General features: G+C 37.4%; 1 protein-coding gene across 1 annotated transcript; it reads right to left on the minus strand.

Moving 5' to 3' along the window:
• Positions 1-1942: 1942 nt before the first annotated feature.
• On the minus strand, positions 1943-25570 carry LOC107549212 (disintegrin and metalloproteinase domain-containing protein 15-like). Its single transcript, XM_016230212.1, has 21 exons — positions 25009-25570; positions 23232-23326; positions 17910-17986; positions 17750-17828; positions 17571-17647; positions 17243-17450; positions 17085-17150; positions 15914-16006; positions 15630-15825; positions 15425-15533; positions 15003-15198; positions 9469-9546; positions 9237-9348; positions 8966-9113; positions 7970-8020; positions 7295-7403; positions 5626-5691; positions 5418-5498; positions 2518-2586; positions 2186-2340; positions 1943-2081 (listed from the first exon to the last, which is right to left on the minus strand). The coding sequence occupies exons 1-21, from the start codon at positions 25181-25183 to the stop codon at positions 2012-2014; spliced, it is 2310 nt and encodes a 769-aa protein (XP_016085698.1). The 5' UTR covers positions 25184-25570; the 3' UTR covers positions 1943-2011.
• Between the last annotated feature and the right edge of the window lie 156 nt (positions 25571-25726).

The following is a 25726-nucleotide window of genomic DNA, read 5'->3' on the forward strand; positions in this document are numbered from 1 at the left end:
GAATTTATGATTAAAGCAAGAACAAATATCTGTCATACAAAATAGCTCAATTCAAAGGAAAAACATGTTTTCGTACCCCAGTGACAAATATTTGTTCTTGTTTCAAACATAACATCACTTGATTTTGTTAAATTTCTCAAAAAACAAGATTTCATATCTTCATGATCTCAAGTAACTGATATTTTAAATGGAAAAGACAAAAATGCTGAGAAAAAAAATATTAGGTTTACAACATTTTAAGTCCTGACTCTAAGAATTTAAGATGTTTAAATGTTAAATCTGAGCTGTTTGAATTTTTAAGGCCTTAATTTTTGGAAGTTATAGTTTATGCAAGTTGTAGGTATGAACACAGTGTCAAATTTTCTGGTTACATAAAATGCAATAAAAGTCAATAGTGACAAAGGTGACATTACACAGCAGCATATCTCATTATGAAGCTTGTCCATAACGAGACTGCTGTTTTTCACCATTTAAGGTTGTCACAATGCGTAATGGAACTTGTACCTGATGACATATTGATATGGGATTTTAGCATATACAGTATTATTCTGAAATGATAGATTTTACTCTATTTAATGTCTGTTATTCTGCCTATACCTGCTTCCTCTTATTTCATATTTTTAATACAGTGACCTTAAACACACTGAGGAGCATCAATCTATTATCATCACAATCATTAACTTTATATGGCCCACTCACCACCATAAAAGGATGTGATGTCACATCCCTCTGATTTTACGTCTTAATGTTGCTTGTTAGCAAATGTTTATATGCTCGTAACTTGTATGATAAAGCTAGATAAATAAAATATGAATCTGGAAAAATAAGACAATTAAAACTGCATGCATGAATCAACTGTAAAAATAAATCCCGTGTTTATTGCATTAAAAATACTGCATATGTCAAAAATACACTTAAATATACCTTCCTCAGTCTTTTGATCGAAAAGGCGATCTTCCAATCAGCCAGCTTTTCCCCTGCAGCAGCATTTACAATCACAATATGAATTGTCTTGATACCGATATAAGACATTACTTTACAGTAAAGACTTTACAGAGAATGTGTGTTTGTGTCCAGTGCTAATGTCTGTACTGAGCCCAGCTGATGTTCAATGGAATGTAAAACACCGGACAGAATTTACAGTTCTAGAAACAAAGAGTTCGAAAATTCAATTTTGGTGCGACTGTATTAGAACAATCATTGATGAAATGTTGTGTGGCAAAGTATTTAGGCACCAAAGAGATTCTGTAGGTAAAGATCAGATTAGGCAAACTGAGCATGCATACAGCATCTCAGAGAAAGAAATCAGGACTCCTTCCTTCCTCAAGGCATCATCTCATCATATCCTATTTCCATGCGTTGAACTGAGCATCTGAATCACAAAAGGAATGTACATCCACTTCATGTCAACTTTGAAAAGTGTGTATTTTTTGTCAAGTTCCTCAGAATTATAACATTCTTTCATCTTCATTGGAGTCTGTAACTTCTCAGATAGCCCAGAGTTGTAAGTTGAAGTTCTGACCCAGCTGCAGAGCAACAGAGGTCTGTACAGGTGTTAATGTCCACCCTGCAGAATCAAATCCTCACTCATGGTCAGTGCAAATAGAATTGTGCAAGTCAACATCACATAGTGTCCCACAGTGGGTCCAAATGGCAAAAAATATTTTTCTTTATCACTGGTTTTTGTCTTGTTTCCCAGTAAAAATAAGAAGCCATAAAAGTCCTTGAAATACATTTACATGAGAAGGAAAACTGCATATCTCACCCTATTTCTTACCCTATTATATAATTATACTGTATATATATATATATATATAAATATATAGGGTATACAGTATTATACCCTATATATTCATAATATATTCTCTAAAAATAAGTCTTAATATGTTATGCAATTTTTCTTCTCAAATTTATCTTGTTTTAATGACACAATTATTTTTTTACCATTAAACAAGACAAAAAAAAAAGCGTAGTCCATAAATTTGCGGCTGGGCCAGCACTTCCTTCCTGACTATACTTGGTGAGGAGCGTGGGGTTTCCCAGGGTACTGCTGTCTCCGTAAAGGCGGATGAGGGGCAGGTCTGTACATAGAAATAAGATTTTTTTAGATGACACTTTTCCATAGATAATATTTCATCTCTTGTCTGTTGCATAATATTACAGAAAAAAGCATCTGTCCTCTCACCTGGCAGGAGCAGCAGCTGATGCAGGGTTACGTGAGTGAGATGATGAAGATGTGGCGGGTCCTGGATGTCCCAGCAGTGGGGGTGGATGAGGGTGGGATGAAGGATCCATAGGCAGTGGTTTCTTGGGAACTGGAGGTTTGGGGGGAACAGGGTTCTGAAACAGGATGAGGTCATTATTTTTTGTCTCATAAATTCAATTTACTATACATCACTGTTCAAAATAAAAGCAAAAGGACTGCACTGAGAGAAACAGATACTCTCAGATGTATCAGAACAAGAGCTGATTAGTATTGTTAATAGAGAGTTACACTTTACACGCCTGCGGTGATACCTGGCTGGTAGAGAGGACAGGGTCAGGTGGGAGAGGCTTGCTTGGTGCAGCCGGTCGTGTTCCTGTGGGCTGGACGTACAGTCGCAGATGCAGCCATGTGACAGAGAAAGGCAAGCGCTGGGTGAGACCATCTTATGCTGGGTACACACTAAAAGATTTTTAAAATCTTATAAGATCTTCAAGATGTGAGAGACCACAAACATGAGGACAAAAAATCCTAGATTTAACAGTTTGCTCCTATAGTGTGTGGTGTCCTCGGGGTTCCCCCCACACATCAGGATTTCTGATCATGTTGAATATATGCGATTCGCGATCGGGGCGCCTCCGACGTTCTTTCGAGCAGATCCAGTCACTCTTAAAGGCACAATATGTAAGATTTTTTAATTAAAATATCCAAAAACCACTAGAACAGTGTTATATATTTTGCTGACTTGTGTACTTACATTATCCCAAATGTTTCGAAGAATGTTTAAATCCAGAGAAATAAGCAATTTTAACTAGTGACACGGACGTGTCCATAGTGTCATTGTGTCGCCTGCCAATGACGTCATAACCCCTCGATTTCTGGTTTTGTTTTGTAGAAAACATGGAAATACCAAAGACGCTTTAATATGTTGTGCGTTTTATTAGACTGGTGACGACCGCACAGAGTAGCATTATGACAGAACTTTCAAATGTATCTAGTATGATAAAACAGCACTGCTTTTTTCCCCACATGTGCACGACCGGAAGGAGCGGAAGCGGTCGACTGTGGCATAATAAAAGCTCCGCTGCTTTCAAGCCGTGTGTCACGCTCGTTCAGCGGCCTCGTTTCACTTCGCCGGCTTTCAGCCTCACCCTGCTTCATTCTACTACGCTAATAAATCATTAGCTCATCCATAAACATGATTTCTGCCCGAGTCTTGTGGATTGCATCGGCTGTAGGGATGAAGACCACAACTCCCATGACTCAGTCGCAGCGTCATCGAACTACGCCTTTGTCTCTTTGTTTATTTTGAATACGCACCCTCTAGAGACGAAAATTACATATTGTGCCTTTAACACACCTCACACCACAGGAAAATCTGATAAGATAATCTTTAGAATCACCAAGATAATCGGGACATTACCTAGGATTGTCGGAAGGGGAGAAATCGGCCCAAAATCAGCTCGATTATCTTGTGGTGTGTACCCAGCATTACTGTGCCGTTTCACTCAAATCATTGGGGATCAATCTATTCCAACATGATTTTCCCTTGATCAGAAAATGTATTTGTCCGAGATCAGACTGAATCATAGGCCATGCACTGCACAATTGATTCCTCTGATTCATCCATGCAAAAGTCTGGTCAAATATCACTGTTTTCACCTTGCAGAGAGACTGGGAGAGATAAAACACATGCTATATATGCACATGGGGGCAAATACTTTTTCCCAGCACTTTACTAAGCTTGAACTAAGGTTAAAGTCCACGTGAACCGGAAGTTTGCGACCGATTTTACTTCCGTATTGTGACGTACTTCCGAGAGAAACAGACTATTGAATGAGGAAAATAGAGGGCGTGGCTTGTTTTTTCTACTTTGAACTGATTGGATGTAGTAAAGTTGGCGTTTCATTCGGAAATGAACACTGACAGTTGGAGGGGTGTGGTTAAGGATGTCATGCTCATGCTCATGCCCAAGCCGTCAAACTGACGTCATCAGAGAAGGCCTGTCATTTTAGAGGGGAGGAGCATTTTCAGATTTGGATTAAAGATTACGAAGGCAAACACATTTTTTTTGTGGATGAATTGTTCACCACAAAAATAGCAATGTGCGCTAACAAATAAATATAGTCAATTTTGATTCCACCCGGACTTTAAAGTACTGTTACTATTAAAGTAAGGTTAACACTGTTGTTTTGATATCAACTGCTCTCATATAATGCTTAGTACATAAAGTATTTCTGCACAATGCATCACAGAATAGTTTTTACAAACTAGTTATTATTAATAGTGATGTTATCCAACTCTTTATCTGCTCAAATTTTATTGTGGAAGGTGATAATATGTATCTAGTGGTAAAATGAGCACAAATGTAGTCTTTTTTATTTCTTTGATGTTCAATGTTTCAATTAAGCTGTCTTCGGGCATGAAAAACATTAAAATACACATAAATAACTAAAGTCACTGCTTCTAGTGGCATATATTAACTCTAAGGGTACTAGGTTTTATAAAACATTTAAAAATAAATCTGAAATAATTTAATTTTGAAATGTTTACATCTTTTAATTTTAAATGTATTATACAATTTGTTTTAATGAAATGTATAATTCAAATGTAAATGTAATTGTAAAATGTATTTTACATTTTTTATTTTATTTTATTAATTTTAACTTAATTTTGTACTGAATTCATTTTGTTTTCATTTTATTCATATTTTATTTAAATTAATTCAATAATTTAATCTAATTTCCATCCATCCTTTTTCCAAGCCACTAGGGTTGTGAGTTCATTTCATTTTTGCACTTTTATACATTAATTAATAAAAATTACTATATGTGATTGTGTGTTATCTATTAATGAATACTGGTTTACAAATCTAATTAAGGTAAAGCTATTAAGCATAAGCCTTCAAGTCAACTGAACTTAACTTACAACTGGAAGTGCACATTATGATGAATTAGATGTCAATAGAACATTTTCTTTATGGTGATATTTAAAAATATTCCAGATTACATATGACCTCTTGCTCTCCCCCAGTCTGATCTCACTCCATTCACTCCCATCCGCATGCACAAACCACCATCATCTTACCACACAGAGACACAGACCACAACTAGAAACATGGAGTGAGTTTCTAAAGGTAGACACTTTGGGCCAAAACACAATAACAGACACAGTCATACATGGCATGGCAGCTAGCAGCATATGCTCCCTCTACCTTGCACTGCATCTTGCTCTCTGAGGGGATGGGGTCAGGAGGGAGGGGTTTGGTGGGAGGAGCGGGCCAATGACCCGCCAACTGAAGGACCAGAAAGAGCAATAAAAACTGCATTGGTTTTTGTGTATATCACACAACGCTACATCTACCAGAACACCTCTATACATCTCTGTTCCTCACAAGCTTTGTGAGCAGCAATGAGATTTACCTGAGCAGGTTTAATGACAGGATCAGGTGGAAGAGGTTTAGTTGGAGCAGCAGGCCTGTTTTGGACCTAATAATAAGACAAAAGTGTTGCAGAGGGGGTAGTAGAGAGGGAGTGAACTTTTATTGCACATGCATGTTACCATAAGGAACGTTAGCTGGTTTAGGCATGACAGTAAGCCATTGGCTGGTATTGTTACAGCAGCAGAAGGAGACTCAGTGAAGTCCAGTAACAGTCAGATATTTTAGAAGTTTATGTGGAAACATATGCAGTATTCATGCAGTATAGACAATAAATAGTGGAGCAATGCATGTGTTACATACAGAAAACAAAAACATTGGCTGTAATTTTACTGCATCAAGCACAGTTTTTGTCATTTTTCCACGCATCGATGTTAAAGTCACCCAGACTAATTTGGTTATCCAGGTGAATGAGAAGGACTGTGACCTCTATAACCCTAAGACTGTGTATCAGCCCTCAGTAGCCTTAATTCACCTTTCAAAGGACATCTACACTCTTAAAAATAAAGGTGCTTCACGATGCCATAGAAGAACCTTTTTGTCTAAATGGTTCCATAAAGAACCTTTAACATCTGAAGAACCTTTCTGTTTCACAAAAGGTTCTTTGTGGCGAAAGAAGGTTCTTCAGATTATAAAAAGGTAAGAAAGAGATGGTTCTTTAAAGAACCTTTGACTGAATGTTTCTTTGTGGACCCAAAAATGGTTCTTCTATGGCATCGCTTGAAGAACCTTTTGAAGCACCTTTATTTTTAAGAGTGTATGACTAGGATTTTGCCTCTGTCCTACTTACTGATAAAAATAAATAAATAATCTACTACAGAGAACCACATGATACATTCTAGGGTTGGATCATTACCAGAATGTTCACTTTGATATGATACCAGTTTGTTATCTCAGTATCTCTACCTTTGGCAACAATTAAACAGCTTTGGGAAACGAATTAAATGAGACTAGATCTGCCAATAGATTCATATAATAGATTCAATCATATAAAATATCATTTAACTTGTATTATTTAAACTGGTTATTTTACTCCATTTTTGATTTATAGATGAATTACATAATTAACTGTCAAAATTTGGGGTCAGTAAGTTTTTTTTAATAAATTACATTTATTCAGTGAGGATCAAAATTGATCAAAAGTGACAGTAAAGATGTTTGTTATTTTCAACTTTTCATTCAATTCTTTTGCAACTGTTTTCAACATTGATAATAATAAGAACTGATTAATGAGCACCAAAATAGCATATTAGGCTGAAGACTGGAGTAACTGGATTGCCGGTTCCAGATGCTGAAAATTCAGCTTTGCCATCACAGGAATACAATACATTTTAAAATACATAAGAGTTATTTTAAATTGTAATAACATTTCACCATATTCACTGTATTTTTGACCAAATAAAAACAACCTTTGTGAGCATAAGACACTTCTTTCAACAACAAAAAAGAAAATCTTACAGGCCCCAAACTCTAATCTACCACCAGCTTGCTTTGTCATGGACATGGTGACCTCACTGTGAGCTCATTTCTGTATTTCTGTACAGACTCTCAGTAACCCTACACCGCATTATAGAAGATCATTCTCCAGTAATTGTATCACTGAGCGGTGCTCTGGAGCAGCACTGTTTTTCTCTAGATCAGATTTACCGTACCTTGCTGATAGCCTGGGTGAGAGGGATGTCGCTCTGGTGGGGCCACTGGTACCTGAGCGGTTGCACCTGATCTCCATTTCGAGCATTTGCAAGCTCCATGGCAGGAGTCCTGTGGGGAAAATACAATATCTTCAAAATATTATTAACCTCAAATTAATGTTACTTTTTTTCAGCATAAAGAAATTAAATATGTTGAGAACTATTTGTTGCTGGTCAATGTTACATACACAACGTTACATTTATACCAATATAATATCAGAGGGTATTTAATGTTACAGAATAACAAGCATCTTACTATCCAAATCTACTTCACATACTGTTGTTTAATAGGGAACTGGAGAACTGTGTGAGAAAGCCAGCTAGCAGGGAGACACTTAACATTTAAAACTAAACAAACATTTTTTCTCATCGAACCAGACCTCTGGTGTTTTAAAAAAAAAACAGTAAGAAACTCTTATGCTGGAAGTACTACAATGCACATAACCAGAGAGGAGCTTGTGAATGACAGCCAATGCTAAGCCAATTTTAAATCTTTTTTTCTTTTCCTTTTTTTTTTTTAAATTGTCATTCAAAGCCCCTGCTGGTGAGAGACAAATGTTCAGCTATACGAGAATAGCGACTGCTACCACATGGTTTGTTTTGCACCACAAACTGAAGCTCCACATTCAGAGATACCTCTGGTTTTCCTCTTTCACACAGTATTCAATATAGGCCACCGAGACCCCACTGCACCGTGGGTAAAACACAATAAAATAATATCATTATTGATTTATAATATGATCTTTGACTGTGATGAATGATTTGATCTTTTATCTGACATTAACACCTAAGGTTGTAATTTCTGTCTGGCTGTTGTATTTTTATGGTACCGGTGTTTTTTGTTTTTTTTACAGTATGTTTGTTTCAAACTCTTAGAAATGTTTCATTTGTTTTTAAAATACTTTTATGCGATTTTAAGTTAAAATTTAATGTGGTGTAACCATCAAGTAAAAAGTTCAATAGTACTTACATCTTGGATACAATATTAAATATTAATAAGCAGTTTATTTATTTATTAAAATGTTAAATCATTTATTATTATTTCTACATAATAAAAGATTTTGCCAAACTTCTATAAGGTTTTCTTTTTACTAATTTCATTCCTTTTAAAGCTTTTTTTCCTTTATTATGTTGTCCAGACTGTTGTTTCACCAGGACATTTATGATTTATCTTTCCCCAAAATAATTTTAATTCAGAAGTTAAAAACATGCTCATCATATTTTGAGTCACTGTAAGCTTAAATGGCATTTTTTAAATAAATTATTTATTAATATCTCTCACGTCATTTGTCATTGCTGCTTTACACAGGCTACACTCTTAAAAATAAAGGTGCTTCAAAAGGTTCTTCAAGCGATGCCATAGAAGAACCATTCAGTCAAAGGTTCTTTAAAGAACCATCTCTTTCTTACCATTTTATAATCTGAAGAACCTTCTTTTGCCACAAAGAACCTTTTGTGAAACAGAAAGGTTCTTCAGATGTTAAAGGTTCTTTATGGAACCATTTAGACAAAAGGGTTCTTCTATGGCATCGTGAAGCACCTTTATTTTTAAGAGTGTAAGTAAAGTGAGATATATTGCTTTAATAAAGTGCGTCATCTTTTAACCATATTCTGTGTTTTTCTCAGTCTTACCGGCTCTGTCGGCTCTTGTTGAAGGGGGTGTGGCCGAGGTACACAAGGCCTCGTCGACAGCGCGGGAAGCGGAGTGCGACAAACAGCAGCGAGACCGGTAACACAAACAGGAAAATGACCAGCAGAGCCACCCGCGCAGGATCTGAATCTGTATACGAACAAAAACCAGGCTAAACACTACCACGCCAATGTAATCATTGTGATTATGTGTTACTTACTGAGTCCAAATGTCTAATGAATCAGTGTGTGTGTGTGTGTGTGTGTGTGGTACCTCTGGGCTCTCGTGCAGGGCCGCTGTCCACACTGCCACCGGTTCCAGAGTATCTGCAGTCAGGAGGAGCCCAGCCTTCATCACAGTGACAGTTCTTATTACTGTTACACACCTACACAAACAAAGACGCAAAACAGAGAAAACTGAGAAAAATAACTGCATTTGAAAAACTTAAAAGTGTTTATAATTCTCTGAAGTGGCAGTGTCTGCTCCGTCCCTCCCCCCTCCTCACCCCATGGCCATTGCACTTCCTGTGGCATTCCTCAACACCAAACATGGACACGTCCCGGCACTTTTGGTCTACACATGCCTGAGAAAACAATGTTACAATAAATCAAACATGCAATAAATTGAATACATTTCAAATATGTTTTTTAAAAATTCCAGGACTATAAATAAGAAAATATCTTATTATGGAATTCAGTAATGACTCAGCATGATTAATGACACTAAATGTACAGTAGAATATCTGTATTACATAATTAGCAATCCTAAAAAGACACACTTACGCCCTGTCCACACGAACGTGGTTATTTTTAAAACCGCAGCTTTTTCTACGCGGTTAGGCCGTCCGTCTACACGCAAACACAGCACCAGTTCACTGAAACCGAACATTTTTGAAAACGCCTGCCAGGGTGAAGATTTTCAAAAACTCCGGTTGTATGGTATGCCAAAGCTGACTTAATTAGAAATAAATAAATAAATGCACAAAGAAATGTAAAAAAAACTAATATAAATAAATGAATAAATATACAAAGAAAAGTAAAAAAGCAAAAATAAATAATTATTTCTAATTTTATTTCCTTATTTATGTATTTTTTTTTTTTATTTCCACTTTTATTTATTTTCACATTTATGTATTTATTTACGTATTTATTTAGTTATTTCCACATTTATTTTTACATTTATTTATTTTTACATGTATTTATTTTCACATTTATTTATTTTGACATTTATTTTGACATTTATTTATTTTCACATTTCTTTCTTTCTACATTTCTTTGTCCGTAGGGTAATGAGGATGGCGTGTTTTACCTCAGTAATAGCAATGAGCCAGAGTAGGCGAGGGGTAAGCTTTGAGGCCACAGTGACACCTTGTGGTGCCCAAACGAACTACAAGAAGTGTAGCCTACATGACGTGCCTGTTGATAGCGTGGGATGAATGATTTAGATGGGCAATATGGCCAAAATCTTATATAACAGGACAGGTTATTATTTCAATTTCACGTGGGGGTATGTTTCGGCTGGGAAGTGTGCAATCTGTGATCGAAAGCCTGCAATCGCTTTCTTATGCATGCTGTATTTTTAGGTTTCACTTTCAATGCATACAACGCATGTTTCAAAGATTCGGAATAGAAGGAGGCATCAGCTGGAGAAGATTGAATATATACATATACATATATATATATATATATATATATATATATATATATATAATAGTTTTTGTATAGAAGGAGAAAGCATCTGGAGAAGATTAAATATATACATATACATATATATATATATATATATATATATATATAATAGTTTTACGTCAAATGGATAAGAAAATTGCAGTGCCTTGAATTCATTAAGTAATGTTTTATTTCGTTCTAACCTATAACTCGGGAAATGTACCGAAAAAAAATAAGCCTATCGTTTTTACTTAAAACCAATTAATTTTAAGCCCTGATTTTAGACACATAAGATAATATATTATTGTTTGACTAAATGTTTAAAAATAACGCTAGAAATTTTATAATTAAGGGAATTAAACATAGGCCTAGGCATTTCAAAGTACATAATGAAATGTGTCTTTTTCAAGCAATAATTCCAAAAAGAAAGAGAAGCATCGGACTTAATGCAAAACATATTCAAGACACATTGCTGTGACATTTATTAGGAACACCAACATAGCAGAAAAGCTAATGTTTTTTGTTATATTATGCACAAACTAAGAAAAGTAAAACAAACCTTAACCTTTCAATAGCTAAAAGCACCGTGTTGTCTGCAGTGTTGTATTTGGTGGAGCGGTAGCTGAATAAAAAATAGCTTAAATGTTTAGTCAAACAATAATATATTATCTCATGTATGTCTAAAATCAGGGCTTTAAAAATGAATTGGTTTTAAGTAAAAACGATAGGCTTTTTTCCCGTTACATTTCCTGAGTTACAGGTTAGAACGAAATAAAACATTACTTAAAGGCAGAGTAAGTGATTTCTGGTAGCCAATGTTGATATTTGAAATCACCAAAACAAACACGCCCCTACCCCAAAAGGGTCTTGCCCCTATTTTGATAGCTCCGCCCCACATATACGTACGCAACCCAGGCAACGATTAGTTCTGTGAAACAAAGCAAAACCAATGTTACACCGTGTCTACGGACGTGAGTGGCGCGGCGCAACAAATCCCAACAGAAAACTGCTGCCAGGTTCTATATATGACGTGCTGACACAAATTTCAAATGGTTTTCAAGGGTCGTTTGATCGCGTTCAGTGTAGGCAGACTTTAGCTGTTGTAGACACGGTGTTACTCACCTATTGAGAAGAAACAAAGCAACGTCGGCATCAGATCGCAGGCCTCCGCTCCTTGAGTTCTCTCCAGCGCTGGAAAGCTGATCCGATATTTACACGGGTCCTACTTCTTGCCTTATCGTTCCGCAGACGTTTTCCTCTTTTGTTTTTTATCCGCCATCTCGATCTTTCTGTCGCTCGGCTCGGCTAATGTCCGTCCCATGCACTGAAAGCTCTCTCCTCCACATCACGAGTAGACACGCCCCTTATTGCTGATTGGCTACAAGTTTGTTTTGCTATTCGGCCCGAATCAGTTTTTCTAAAGTGTTTTTTGAAAAATCACATACCCTGCCTTTAAATGAATAATTTTTATTTCATCATATTCATGATTTATGAATTAATTCAAATTTCATTTTATAGAATGGGTATTCGTTATGTTAGTATATTGCTTATGATGAAAATTAATTAGCCTAGCCTATTTGTTATGAAGTTGATTTAAAATTCTTCATAACAAATTTTAAGAAGAAGTTAAAAGTTAAGAAAGAATTAAATTAGCCTGCAGGCTATAGATCTATAGGCTAATTTTCTTAACTTTTATTAGACTGCAGATCGGAAAAAAATTATTCTTGATAATCTTTCAAATAAGAGAAATCACTGACATAATTTAGGCTACTTTATTTGACTGCAGAAAAAACTAAACCATTTAATTTGCAGTCAGGCAACGATTAGTTCTGTGAAACAAAGCAAAACCAATGTTACACCGTGTCTACGGACGTGAGTGGCGCGGCGCAACAAATCCCAACAGAAAACTGCTGCCAGGTTCTATATATGACGTGCTGACACAAATTTCAAATGGTTTTCAACGGTCGTTTGATCGTGTTCAGTGTAGGCAGACTTTAGCTGTTGTAGACACGGTGTTACTCACCTATTGAGAAGAAACAAAGCAACGTCGGCATCAGATCGCAGGCCTCCGCTCCTTGAGTTCTCTCAAGCGCTGGAAAGCTGATCCGATATTTACACGGGTCCTACTTCTTGCCTTATCGTTCTGCAGACGTTGTCCTCTTTTGTTTTTTATCCACCATCGCTATCTTTCTGTGGCTCGGCTCGGCTAATGTCCATCCTGGGCACTGAACGCTCTCGCCTCCACATCATGAGTAGACACGCCCCTTACTGCTGATTGGCTATTAGCCTGTAGGCTATAGATCTATAGGCTAATTTTCTTAACTTTTATTAGACAGCAGATCGGAAAAAAATTATTCTAGATAATCTTTAAAATGAGAGAAATCACTGACATAATTTAGGCTACTTTCATCGATTGCAGAAAAAAACAAAACCATTTAATTTGCAGTATTAACTTATGAATTAAATGAAAAACAAGAAATAAATCACAACAAGAACAATAGTTTTTTTTCTTGTAGTCGGCATCAGATCGCAGGCCTCCGCTCCTTGAGTTCTCTCAAGCGCTGGAAAGCTGATCCGATATTTACACGGGTCCTACTTCTTGCCTTATCGTTCTGCAGACGTTTTCCTCTTTTTGTTTTTTATCCGCCATCTCTATCTTTCCGTCACTCGGCTCGGCTAATGTCTGTCCCATGCACTGAAAGCTCTCTCCTCCACATCACGAGATGAGTAGACACGCCCCTTATTGCTGATTGGCTACAAGTTTGTTTTGCTATTCGGCCCGAATCAGTTTTTCTAAAGTGTTTTTTGAAAAATCACATACCCTGCCTTTAATGAATTCAAGGCACTGTAATTTCCTTATCCATTTGAGTAAAACTATTATATATAATTAATATATATATATATATATTAGGGATGTGCATCTCATGACTGAGGCCGATACGATACGCATCTCAATGCATGGCCAATGATATGATACATTATAGATACATATGAAGCAGCTACCAATGCGATATGATTCACCCCTATTGCCACATACAATCGTTGTTGTCAGTCGCAAATATTAAACATGTTTTAGGCTATAATGCATGGCGTGTGTATTTCACTAGCTCCGTTCCCATGGACACCTTTTGTTTGATCTAATTCTGGATATTTCCATCCTAAGATGTGTGATTAATCAGCCGATTAATCCATATCTAAAGCCGGTTCTACACCAAGAAAACCCATTACAGGAAGTGACGCGAGGTGACAAATCTTCTACACTAACTGATGCCTCCTTCTATCCCGAATCTTTGAAACATGCGTTGTATGCGTTGAAAGTGAAACCTAAAAAACAGCATGCATAAAAAAGCACGCTTTCGGGAGCTTCAGCAAATGCACGCGATCACAGATTGCACGCTTCCCAGTCTAAACAACCCCCCACTTGAAATTTAAATAAGATTTTGGCCATATTGCCCATCTAAATCATTCATCCCACACTATCTACAGGCACACTTCTTGTAGTTCGTTTGGGCACCACAAGGTGTCACTGTGGCCTCAAAGCTTACCCCTCGCCTACTCTGGCTCATTGCTATTCCTGAGGTAAAACACGCCCTCCTCATTACCCTACGGACAACGAAATGTAGAAAGAAATAAATGCGAAAATAAATAAATGTATAAATAAATAAATAAAAACATAAATAAATGCATAAATGTGAAAATAAATAAAAGTGGAAATAAATAAATGTATAAATAAATAAAAGAAAAAATAAATAAACGTGGAAAAAAAATAAATAAATACATGAATAAGGAAATAAAATAAATATTTATTTTTGCTTTTTTACTTTTCTTTGTATATTTATTTATATATTTATATTTGCTTTTTTTTTACATTTCTTTGTAAATTTCTTTATTTATTTCTAATAATGGCAGGATTGGCATTCCATACGGTTGCAGTGTTATTGTGTAGACAGCGAAACCGGAGTTTTTGGCTTGTGATGTCAGCGCCTGCGCTGTTACCTCCGCCTACTGGAGACTTTTTCATTACATTTCTTTGTAAATTTCTTTATTTATTTCTAATTATGGCAGGATTGGCATTCCATACGGTTGCAGTGTTATTGTGTAGACAGCGAAACCGGAGTTTTTGGCTTGTGATGTCAGCGCCTGCGCTGTTACCTCCGCCTACTGGAGACTTTTTCAGGCTTCTGATTGGCCAACATGGCTTTACGGTTGAGATTATATCGCCACCTGTTGGTTTGGCATGCTCTTGACAGTGCTTCACAGAATGCATTTGCATTTTCATGTGGATGGAGATTTTTTTTTAAACGGAAGAAGGAAAAACTCTGTTTATTAAAATACCCGTGTATGTGTGGACATGGCCTTAATGTACACTCACCTTGTTGGGGCCACAGGCCGTCCCCTGTGACACCATGGCTGGGTCTGAAACATCATCACCCAGATTAAAATAGGCACCCCGGCAGGTAAAGTCACTCTGGTTCAGTTTGACCGTTGTGGTCAGAATCTCAACGTTGGAGCCCAGCAGAGGACGCTCATTTCCACCCTGACACTGGATCCTACCACAATGCACATTCCTAAGCAAAACAGAGCACATTAAAAACAAAGATTACAATCATATTTCCACAAGGTCCAATGTAACTAGACGTTAACAACATTACAGCACAGTTTTGTTGTAATTATGCTTCCACAGTATATGCAAATAAATCACAAAACAGACAGTTGGATAAGAAACATTTTAGGAAACAATCATGATCATATCAGTACTTGAAATTGATCAGATTTTAGGCTACATGTCCTCACCATTTCAAACAGGGGATGTAGGAACCATTGGGCATCTGGCCACAGTTTCCATATTTATTACCCTGCTTATTCACAGAGGAGAAGCAGATCGGTGGAGCGTGGGTGGAGTCTTCGAGGGGCGGAGAGAACAGAGATTCAACCACAATAAATCTAGACTCTAGATGAGAATCATCAGATTCATCATTGTGAAGCATGCGACACTCACTCGGTCCCCAGAGCATTTGGCACTGCTCGTCCAGACTGGCACACACGCCGCTGTAGCAGTACGAGGACCCATCCTTGCATGACTCTCCGTTCTGCAGAAACACATTAGGAGGACAGTAGGGCGAAGTGCCAGTGCAGTACTCCGGCAAATCACAATCTCCCAACGGCTCCCGACAAACCGACCCGGCCACACGCAGCTGTTGGGAAAGATATGGTTGGGGTGCAGTGAGAGAGTGCCATTACCTGCGCATGTTTAAGTGTGTAATCATATGCACCTTTACAAACCTTGCAGTTCTCACAGCAGATGCCATCAGAAGAGCACTGGGCCCCAGGAACCAGTTTACACGTGCTGGCATTGCAGCAAGGGTCACTACATTCCTAAACACACACACACACACACACACACACAAACAGGAAGCAGATTACAGAGGTGAAGAGCGCATTACTACATTTATTTGTTTTACAATCCTACAGTCTGACATGTTCGGACAGAGAGTTTGTCATTAAATTCTTAATAGCCCTGATGATTAGGGGAGGGAACTGTCTTTAATCTCACGATTCTCGATTTTGAATCGAATTTCGATTGGATATAGTAAAACTACTGTATTTTCTCGCAGTGGGTCAAAATTGCATTGTGAAGAGAAATAAAAACACAGATAAGTCACATCGGTGTAAATTTGATTATATTAAGAAATAAATGTAAAACTTGTAAATAAAACAAAATGTTTAGAAACATTATAAAAACTTTATTTTTAACTATAAAACTATATGACTACGTCTTAGTGTGTTTCCCTCACTCCACAACAAATCCTTTAAAGTCAACAGTATTTAGAATAACACATAAATTAAAAATATCAAACAAACATAAATTATATTACCGTAACCATTATAAACAATATTTATTATAATCACCATGCTTAAACAAATATATTTAAAGTGAAAGATGATAAAAATGTGACTGATATTCACAGAGAATAAAGTACTTCGTGTTTTCTGTGACTTTCATTTCTGGATGGTTTCGTCTGATGAGAGTCTAAATTTTTTTCCTAACCTTATTAAATGTATGCGTTAGTTTTGTCAAATTCTTACATTCAGTCAGTAAGCTCACTGCACAATAAATTATGTACTGCTCTCACAGTTGACTTCCACCTTTTTTGTTCCAACAACATTTCATTATTAACTAATATTTACAAAATCAACTTTTGAAACTTGTAAATCATTTCAAAATTGGTGGTAGATAGAATCATGATCCATTTGTGAATCAAATTTTACTCCACCTCTACTGATGATTTATTATTTGTGCCTGTAATGTTTGCTATCAGGGATAGTTCAAACTCCAAAAAACTGTAAAGCAATTAAGAGTAGCTGTGATGCAGTATATATACCAGTAGAGGGAATAAGTGTCTCACAGCTCTGTGTGTGTGAGTGTGAGAGAGAGATTGATCTACTCTCTTACCTCTTTATGATCCGCCACCAGCACCAGCTCAATATATTTGATCTCTGAGAGAATGTCTCTCTTACTCTGTCACACAACAGCAGAAAAGGATCATGACAATCAAACAAATGCACATACCTATAAATACACTACACAGTAAACACACACAGCTTGCTCACCCTGTGTGTGTGTGGGGTGATCTGAATGGGAGGAATAGAGGTATGTGACACTCCACAATCTCTAGACTCGGATGTTTGCAGATATGTCGGGTAGATCACATGCATCCATCCTTCTTCCATTTCTCCACTCCCTTCCTCTTCTTTTTCATGCTTTTCTTCCTCAGGATGCAGCTCAAAGCTCAGTGTGGCGTTAATGACTATCACTCCCCTACAGAGAGAAAAAGAAGTGTCATGAATCAACATTACTAACACAGACCGAACACACCCATAATTCAGTTAAATCTCTCACAGGATGTGGTAAGATTTGAAAAATGTAAAGCAATATTACCGTAACCCAGAGCAGGAGCTGAGTACCACACGGGACTGAGGGTAACCTTGCACTGAACCATGATAGTAACAATGCGTCTGTCACAGAAACAAATTGACGTTAAGGTGCATAAAGAACTGCAACATTCCAAAAAGCGCTGTGAAATAAATGTGCACTAGTGTACAAAGGACTCAACTCACCACTAGGTTCTCCTTCATGGATACCCCAGTTCCATTTGGCAGATAGTAGAACACGTTAGGCAGCTTTGGCAAAAGATCTCTGCAAGCAGACAAATGTTCAGATATGATGATTTATATAACTTCATTAGATACTGATTTATACACACAGGAAATGACTTACTGGTTTTTCTCCAGGTCCAAGACATACAAGCTGCTTCCCACTTGTAAACCACATAGCAATCTGTCAGGGTGACCATTCTGGAGAGAATGAGAGAGACAGATTTCATGTTACAAAGAGATTATTTGAATAGTGAATTTGTTATACAGAGATGTAACAAGGCCTATTTATGAGCCCTCCTGCTCCACGTCAGCAAAATGCTACAAATAACTGTCTTTATTCATATCAGTACATATGAGATCATGTTTTCTTCAAGCAGAAAAATCACAAATTTTGTGTTAAACCTATACTTCTTAATTTATAGAAACGCTTTTGACCAAGTGAGACTTAAGTATCCCTTTATTGCTCAGAGCTGATGTCACTTCCTGTTTGTTGCTGCCGTGTGGTTTGAGTTTGAGCTCCGTCAAGTTAATTCTTTGTCGTCTAATTTTTATCTTAAAATCAATTTTATACAATATGAATGTTAAATCATATAATCACATTACTTGTATAATGTAATTTTATTACTATTACTGAACTAAAAAATAACAGCGAGTACTGTGAGTGGAAAACAGACACAGTAGCACATATATTTTGCTATAAAAGTCAACAGAAAGATTCTAAATATTATGAGTTAATCTATAATTTAATCTGCTATATAAATCTAACAAAGCAGGAAGAAAATCTTTCCAAGTACCCTGAACTTGTACACAACACCTCTGATTTGGAATCACTGCACCAGCACATGGCCAGAGGAAAAGATAGGTTCTCTAAGAGGATAAAATAGCTTGATTTTAGAGGATGAACTGGGCTATAAACAGACGTCCTCTCCTCCATACTCTTTCTGAGCCTTTCTCTCATCTCACTTCCTATTCTAAGCACCTTTTCCTGCCGTTCTATCACATCCCATTGGCTCGCACACACATTCAGCAGCCTGATGAAAAAGTGAAACCCCACTCAGCTTCCTGTTACACCGGCTGCTGCTGTTTCCTGCTTTTCTCCAATGTGCTAATGGAAACAGCTTACTTTATTGACCCCTCCTCCTCTCAGCCAATAAAATCAGGTCTATCTGACTTCTAACCGGCCTCTCTCTTTCCCTGCTTGTCGATGTAAGTTAGACATCTCTCACAGCAAACTGACTTTAAAAGGAAAGGTTACATTTGTTCTGTGTGCCTTTTTTTATGGAAAATGGCCTTCTTACATTGATGTAAACTAACATTTGGCAAGTATTTAAAGTCTGCATCACCAACAACAGTAGCTTAAAACAATGCATAAATAGCTGTTTGGTTACTGGTTTACTAATATTATTTTCCCTGCCTGCATGGATAGCTGGAAAGGACAGTTGTTTCAGAGGCGGAGCAAGTTATTATTTTTTGATGAAAAGTCACAATAACAAAATTTTCCTTACATAACATGAATGCGCAAAAGCAGCAGGGATCTGAATTAGTAAAGTAAACAGGGTCAATTTTGATGTTGTGTCTCAAGTACAAGACGGTTGTGCTGAAATCCTGGATGGCTGTCCGACCTCCTACAGCTCTCTCAGATCTCATCCAGTCTCTTGCGAAAGCTTTAAATGCTCTTAAAGATCTTGTGGAGTTGCTAAAAAGGTTCACCAAAAGGTCATGAGACTGTCATCACAAGAGCATCACTCTCTAAGCCACATCTGCAGTCATTTACTGAGCTGCACAACACACCCATACAAGCACTTTCTCCCAAGATCGAACCTCTGGGCTGTTCACAAAAACTGAAGCCCACATTCAATCAGCACATACTGTTCCAGCATTGTTCAGGTTTCCTACAAAACCACAGGCATCTATTTGTAGGCTATACATTTATTGCTATCAGATGGTTCTGGTGAGAGCATTTCCTATGAACCCCTGGGAACAGACTGCAGTTCAATGGGAATGGGTGGATCTCTTGTCTCTGAACAACCAGGGCCAAGTCAAACTAAGTGACTGAGGCAAAGATAAAAAAGAGAGTTCGAATGTGTGTACTTTTCAGATAGACATCCCATGTGCCAGAAACAAAACTGGAGGGTTTTCATTTACTTTTGGTCATTGTTTTATGTTTAATATTATGAAGCAAGCATGTGAGAGAAATAAGTCTGGAGGTGGAGGCAGAGCAGAGATCTTTATTTATGCATCTAAAACTCCAAACTTTTACCAAAAACCTGCCACTTCCATCCTCAGTGTCTCAGAGTCCATTCCTTCATACCTGACTAATTTTTATATCGGATTTCTTTGACTGCAACACATTACACAATATTTCTTTTTATTTTCTCTGGCCCTCTTTTTTCTGTTTACAACATTCTTCAGAATCATCCGGATATCTTAATGACCTCAAAAGACTTGAAAAATACCATTTATGAACCCCTTTTTTAATACGGTTTTGAAACTGTTGAGGTACCAAATGGGCATTAACTGTATTAAAAAAGCTTTTTTGTGTTCTCTTAAAGAAACAAAGTCATACCGGTTTGGAGCGACATGAGGGTAAGGAAATTATGACATAAACGATCCCTTTAACCACTCCATCCCTGAATACTCATTACTGCTTCTCTCTTTCTTTTCTCTGCCTCAGCCAATCTGTTCTCCTCTTTCTCTATTCTGTTATTGCCTTCTGCTCCGCCCTCTCTCCATTTCTCCCCCTCTTTATAAGCCTCTTTTTTTCAGTCTGAGGTAATGTCCCTGTGCACATGCGATGACCTCAGCCGCTGATGAATGCTGGGTGGAGAACTGCACCAGAACTGCGCCTGCGCCTTAGCCCTGGCCCATATGAGCCCTTCTCATATGGGTTTGGTTTGATTCTTTTATTATTACTACAATTAATAAATTCTGGAATTGGTTCAATAATAAATGCAATAACATTTTGAGATTTAACTGATTCACTTCTTTTTTTGTAAAATACCACTGACAAATATTAAAATGTGTATATATATCTACAAATTATCATATTAACATCCACAATATCAGTTTTTGGTTCATGCAGTCGGACGTGGAGAAATTAAAGACATGTGGTTGAGTAAATGAGTGATTCAAAAGTGTTGGTGAGTCACTAAAATGAAATATCTCATAAGAGCTAGAGAGACTTCACTGGTTACACTATATATTTTTTTATTCTCTAAAAAAGAACCGACTCATAAGAGCCATTCTTCACACTGGTATGTTTTTGATTTGCTCATAAAAGTCATTCACTCAGGAAACAGTTTTCACTGGTATGTTTTGTATTCATGGGAACACCATCCGCGTGTTCCATCCACATTGGTGGAAAATGCATGTAAATGGAACTAAACATCATGAATCTTTTTGTATCTGTAATGTTTTAATTGAATCTGGTTGCTAGCCCTAGAAGCCACTATATTTAATTGTGGTTGAAGTAAATAAAACTGTGTGGGATATGACTACACAGGTTAAGCTCTATTAGGGTGCCATAAGAGAGTGACACTCAGAAAATATCCTTATTTACATGACAGAAAACTACATCTGTGCTCGGTAACTCCATTTGTTTCGCCAATCAAAACACTTTGAGGCAGTGTCTGTCAATCAATTTGCACATTATAAGGCTGCCCACATAGTTCACCCAAAAATGAAAACTCTTGTCATCATTAACTAACCCTCGTGTTGTTTCAAACCTGTATTGCTTTCTTTCTTCTTTTGTTTACAGTTGACGTCATGTATGGACAAAAAAAGACATGTCTCAAAACAAAGTAGATTTAAAATGACACGAGGGTGAGTAAATGATCTTCATTTTTGGGTGTACAATCCTTTAAGCCGTTTTCAAGTTTTAGATGAGATGAACACTCTCTCTAATTGCCATATTAATATAATTTGAGTTCCAGTTAGTGGGTGGTGGATGGCTTGAGGACAACAGTTTATAATCAACAGACTGTATTCATTGGTGCACACACACACACACACACACACACACACACACACACACTCTTTTGTTTACAGTTGACGTCATGTATGGACAAAAAAAGACATGTCTCAAAACAAAGTAGATTTAAAATGACACGAGGGTGAGTAAATGATCTTCATTTTTGGGTGTACAATCCTTTAAGCCGTTTTCAAGTTTTAGATGAGATGAACACTCTCTCTAATTGCCATGTTAATATAATTTGAGTTCCAGTTAGTGGGTGGTGGATGGCTTGAGGACAAGTTTATAATCAACAGACTGTATTCATTGGTGCGCACACACACACACACACACACACATACATAAAAACGCACACACACCCAAGCCATCACACGCCTTTCCTTTCCATGGCAAAACAGTCTAAAAACAGACCATCGTTGCCTTAGTTTTTGTGATTCAACCAGGCACAGAGGGGCTGTGTATGACAAAATAAATGAATCAGCTTGTAACCCAGGGAGCATTTTGTATATCACACTGTTGAGAGAAGTGACAAAGAGAATCAAATTAATTATGAGACAGTGAATGAGTAATTATTTAAAGGTCAAGAGAGGGAGGTGGGTTTGGTGTCTGTATCTGTCCTGTCCTGGAGGGAGAATGTAGGTGTGTTGAAACATTCAGCTGGAAACTTCCTGCCATAAAGTATGATCTGAGAAGAGCGGAACTAGAGGCAACATTAAGGGGACGGACACTTCCTGTGCAGCTGAGAGCAACTCTTGACTATGAAGTCATGTCCTGCTAAATTCCCCCATTCCACACACACACACACACACACACACACTTTTATTACTAGTTCCAGTAAGGAATTTTATCCACATAGGCATGAAATGTTTTTCAATTTAACATGCTATTTTACTGTGATTCATTTTTTTCTGTTCTTAGACAGTGCAAAAACTCACCTGTAAAACATCACTCAGGCTTCTCCTAAGTCCATTAACAAAAGCAAACGGCCTTGTCTTTGCCAGAGGCTTCAGTTCTCTTCTATGACTTGTGACTGTAGGAGATAAAGAAAACTAGTTTTTAAACTTCCCATTGTCTTATGAACTGTCATACACAAAATGTGCCCATTTCCCTGGTTAATTTCAAATGCTTTTGGCATCTGAAGTATTTTATAACAAGAAATTAATCTCTAACGAATCTCTTCAATATTTGTGCATACAACTGGAAACTTCCTGCCATAAAGTATGATCTGAGAAGAGAGGAACTAGAGGCAACATTAAGGGGACGGACACTTCCTCTGCAGCTGAGAGCAACTCTTGACTATGAAGTCATGTCCTGCTAAATTCCCCCATTCCGCACACACACACACACACACACACTTTTATTACTAGTTCCAGTAAGGAATTTTATCCACATAGGCATGAAATGTCATTCAATTTAACATGCTACTTTACTGTGATTCATTTTTTTCTGTTCTTAGACAGTGCAAAAACTCACCTGTAAAACATCACTCAGGCTTCTCCTAAGTCCATTAACAAAAGCAAACGGCCTTGTCTTTGCCAGAGGCTTCAGTTCTCTTCTATGACTTGTGACTGTAGGAGATAAAGAAAACTAGTTTTTAAACTTCCCATTGTCTTATGAACTGTCATACACAAAATGTGCCCATTTCCCTGGTTAATTTCAAATGCTTTTGGCATCTGAAGTATTTTATAACAAGAAATTAATCTCTAACGAATCTCTTCAATATTTGTGCATACAACAAAACCATTCATCGCTACTTATGCAGAACAACTTGTGCTTAGAAAAACTTCTTGTAGTAGTTTTTTGTAGTAAATTTATATATAAAGTGCTACATAACATATTGTAGGGTGAAAGGTCATAGCATGTCATGTCATAACATGTAATGTAAATAATGAAATATAGAATTTTATGAAAGAAAGAAACTTTGTTTTTATTGTGAAAAAAAAAACTTTTGTGGTATTTATTTCATACTGCTTACAGAAAATGGGTCAGAAGGGTTAATCTGTTCAACTGTGAAAAGTGTGTTTTTTGTAAATGCAACCCAAATACTTGGGTAATCATCACTGGTTATTTTTTTGGCTAATGTTTCCAAAAATTTCCCTGAATGTCAAATTTGGTGAAACTAACACAGACAGATAGTTTTGTCTCAAATGCACACTCATACACCTAACAGGAACACACTTGTGAGTAATAACCACTATAAAGGCTAGCTCTGTTGTGAGGGCAGCTGTTGTTTTGTCTGTGACTGACAGCTGTGCTGGAGCATGCATGTACAGCACTGGTTTGCAGGGCCTCTAAACTGGATCAGAAGCACCAAATACAATCTGGTCAGTCTGGCTCGAACAAATAGCTGGAACTACCAGCCAAAAATGACAAAACTTGCAGAGATGACATTATAGCTCTAGGATTATCAACAAACGGTTTAATTTACTTGGAAACAAGTCAGAACTGGAAATCCAAAAGGGAATGAGCGAGCATTTTGGCTGTGTAATGGCTTTTATAGAATAAGCTTCCTTTCCAACAGCCCAGATCGAAGAGCAATTATGTTCAAGAATGAACAGTCCTACATTATACTGTTTGAGCAGTTTACAAAAATTGAGCCTGTGATTAGGTGGGTAAACGATAGTCTGCTAAGCAGACTATTAAAGAACAGAGCCTGTGACTTATCTAGACTAAAATAGCTGAGCTGTCCGCTGTGTTTCTTTGTGGGTCTACAGAAGAAATATTCTGGGTTCCCCAACCCTCACGAAAATTAACCATGGTTTTACTACAAATAAAACCAAATCACTGTAGTTAAACCATGGTAACCACATATTAACCATGCTTTGCTACACTAACCATAGTTTAACCATGGTATTTGTAGTAAAGCTGTGGTTATACAAATGGTAGTCAATACACCAAAAAAAACATGGTTACTTCACTTTTACTCTATAATAAAACCATGGTTAATTTTCGTAAGGGAAGTAACATATTAGTGAACAGTTCTTAAAAGAACCATTTTTTTCTTAGTTTGAAGAACATCTACATCTATTATCTAAAGAACCTTGTGTGCAATAAAAAGGTACTATGGATGTTAAAGGTTCTTCAAGGAGCCATAGAAGCCAATAAATAGTGTTTCTTTCTTCTTGTTTGACTGTTTTACAAACAAAACATAGCATTATATGTTAAGCTTTAGAAGCACATGTATAATTATTCCTTACTGCCTTGATGCAACAATTACTCAATGCAATACTCAAAGCAGAGCATCCCATACCATTGTGAAAGGCGTGAGTTATCCGTGTGAAGCTGCTGTCATCCCTGTTTAGGGTCAGCGTTAGGGTCCCCCTGAACATCACGAGCGGGGTGCCTTCAAACAGAAGAACAGTGACGAGAGTTTGCCAAAAACACCTGAACAACTGATGATGGTGCTTCATGGTCCAGTGACGCATTGAGCTGTCTCTTCTTTGAATTCAAGTAGAGAAGCGAATCAGTACACTTGTTAAAAACAGTCACGCGTATCGCGCTAAGACGGCCCGTGGTCAGAAGATGTCACACGTGAAGGCGCACCTGGCCATTCACCTGCTGCTGGAGGCAGAACTGCAGGCCGTTCTGAACGCGTCCTCGGCCCAGTGTGGATTCTGGGCAACCCACATCCTGCTGAAAACCTCAGTTCAGTCCCAGCAATAACAATGGCTACTCTATTTCGCTTAGAAATACCGAGGCATCGCCTTTAATGATCACCTTGTAGAATAAGCTTTCTCTATGAGGAGGGTCGCATAGTGCGCAATCCGTCCGCTCGCCAGTGTTAAACTGAGGCAGTATAATCGCATTTCTCAGTGTGTCCAACCAAATGGGATTTCCTCTTTCACATTAACTCTTTGCTGTCCGGTCCGGTTCAAATCCTTGCCAGAGTGATTATACGCATTTGGTTCTTCCAACAGCTGGAATAGTAAAGAAACATCCTGGGCGTAGCCTACTATTATGGTGGGGGA

This window comes from Sinocyclocheilus grahami, unplaced genomic scaffold, assembly GCF_001515645.1.
Source record: "Sinocyclocheilus grahami isolate Dianchi unplaced genomic scaffold, SAMN03320097.WGS_v1.1 scaffold366.1, whole genome shotgun sequence".
Classification (NCBI taxonomy): domain Eukaryota; kingdom Metazoa; phylum Chordata; class Actinopteri; order Cypriniformes; family Cyprinidae; genus Sinocyclocheilus; species Sinocyclocheilus grahami.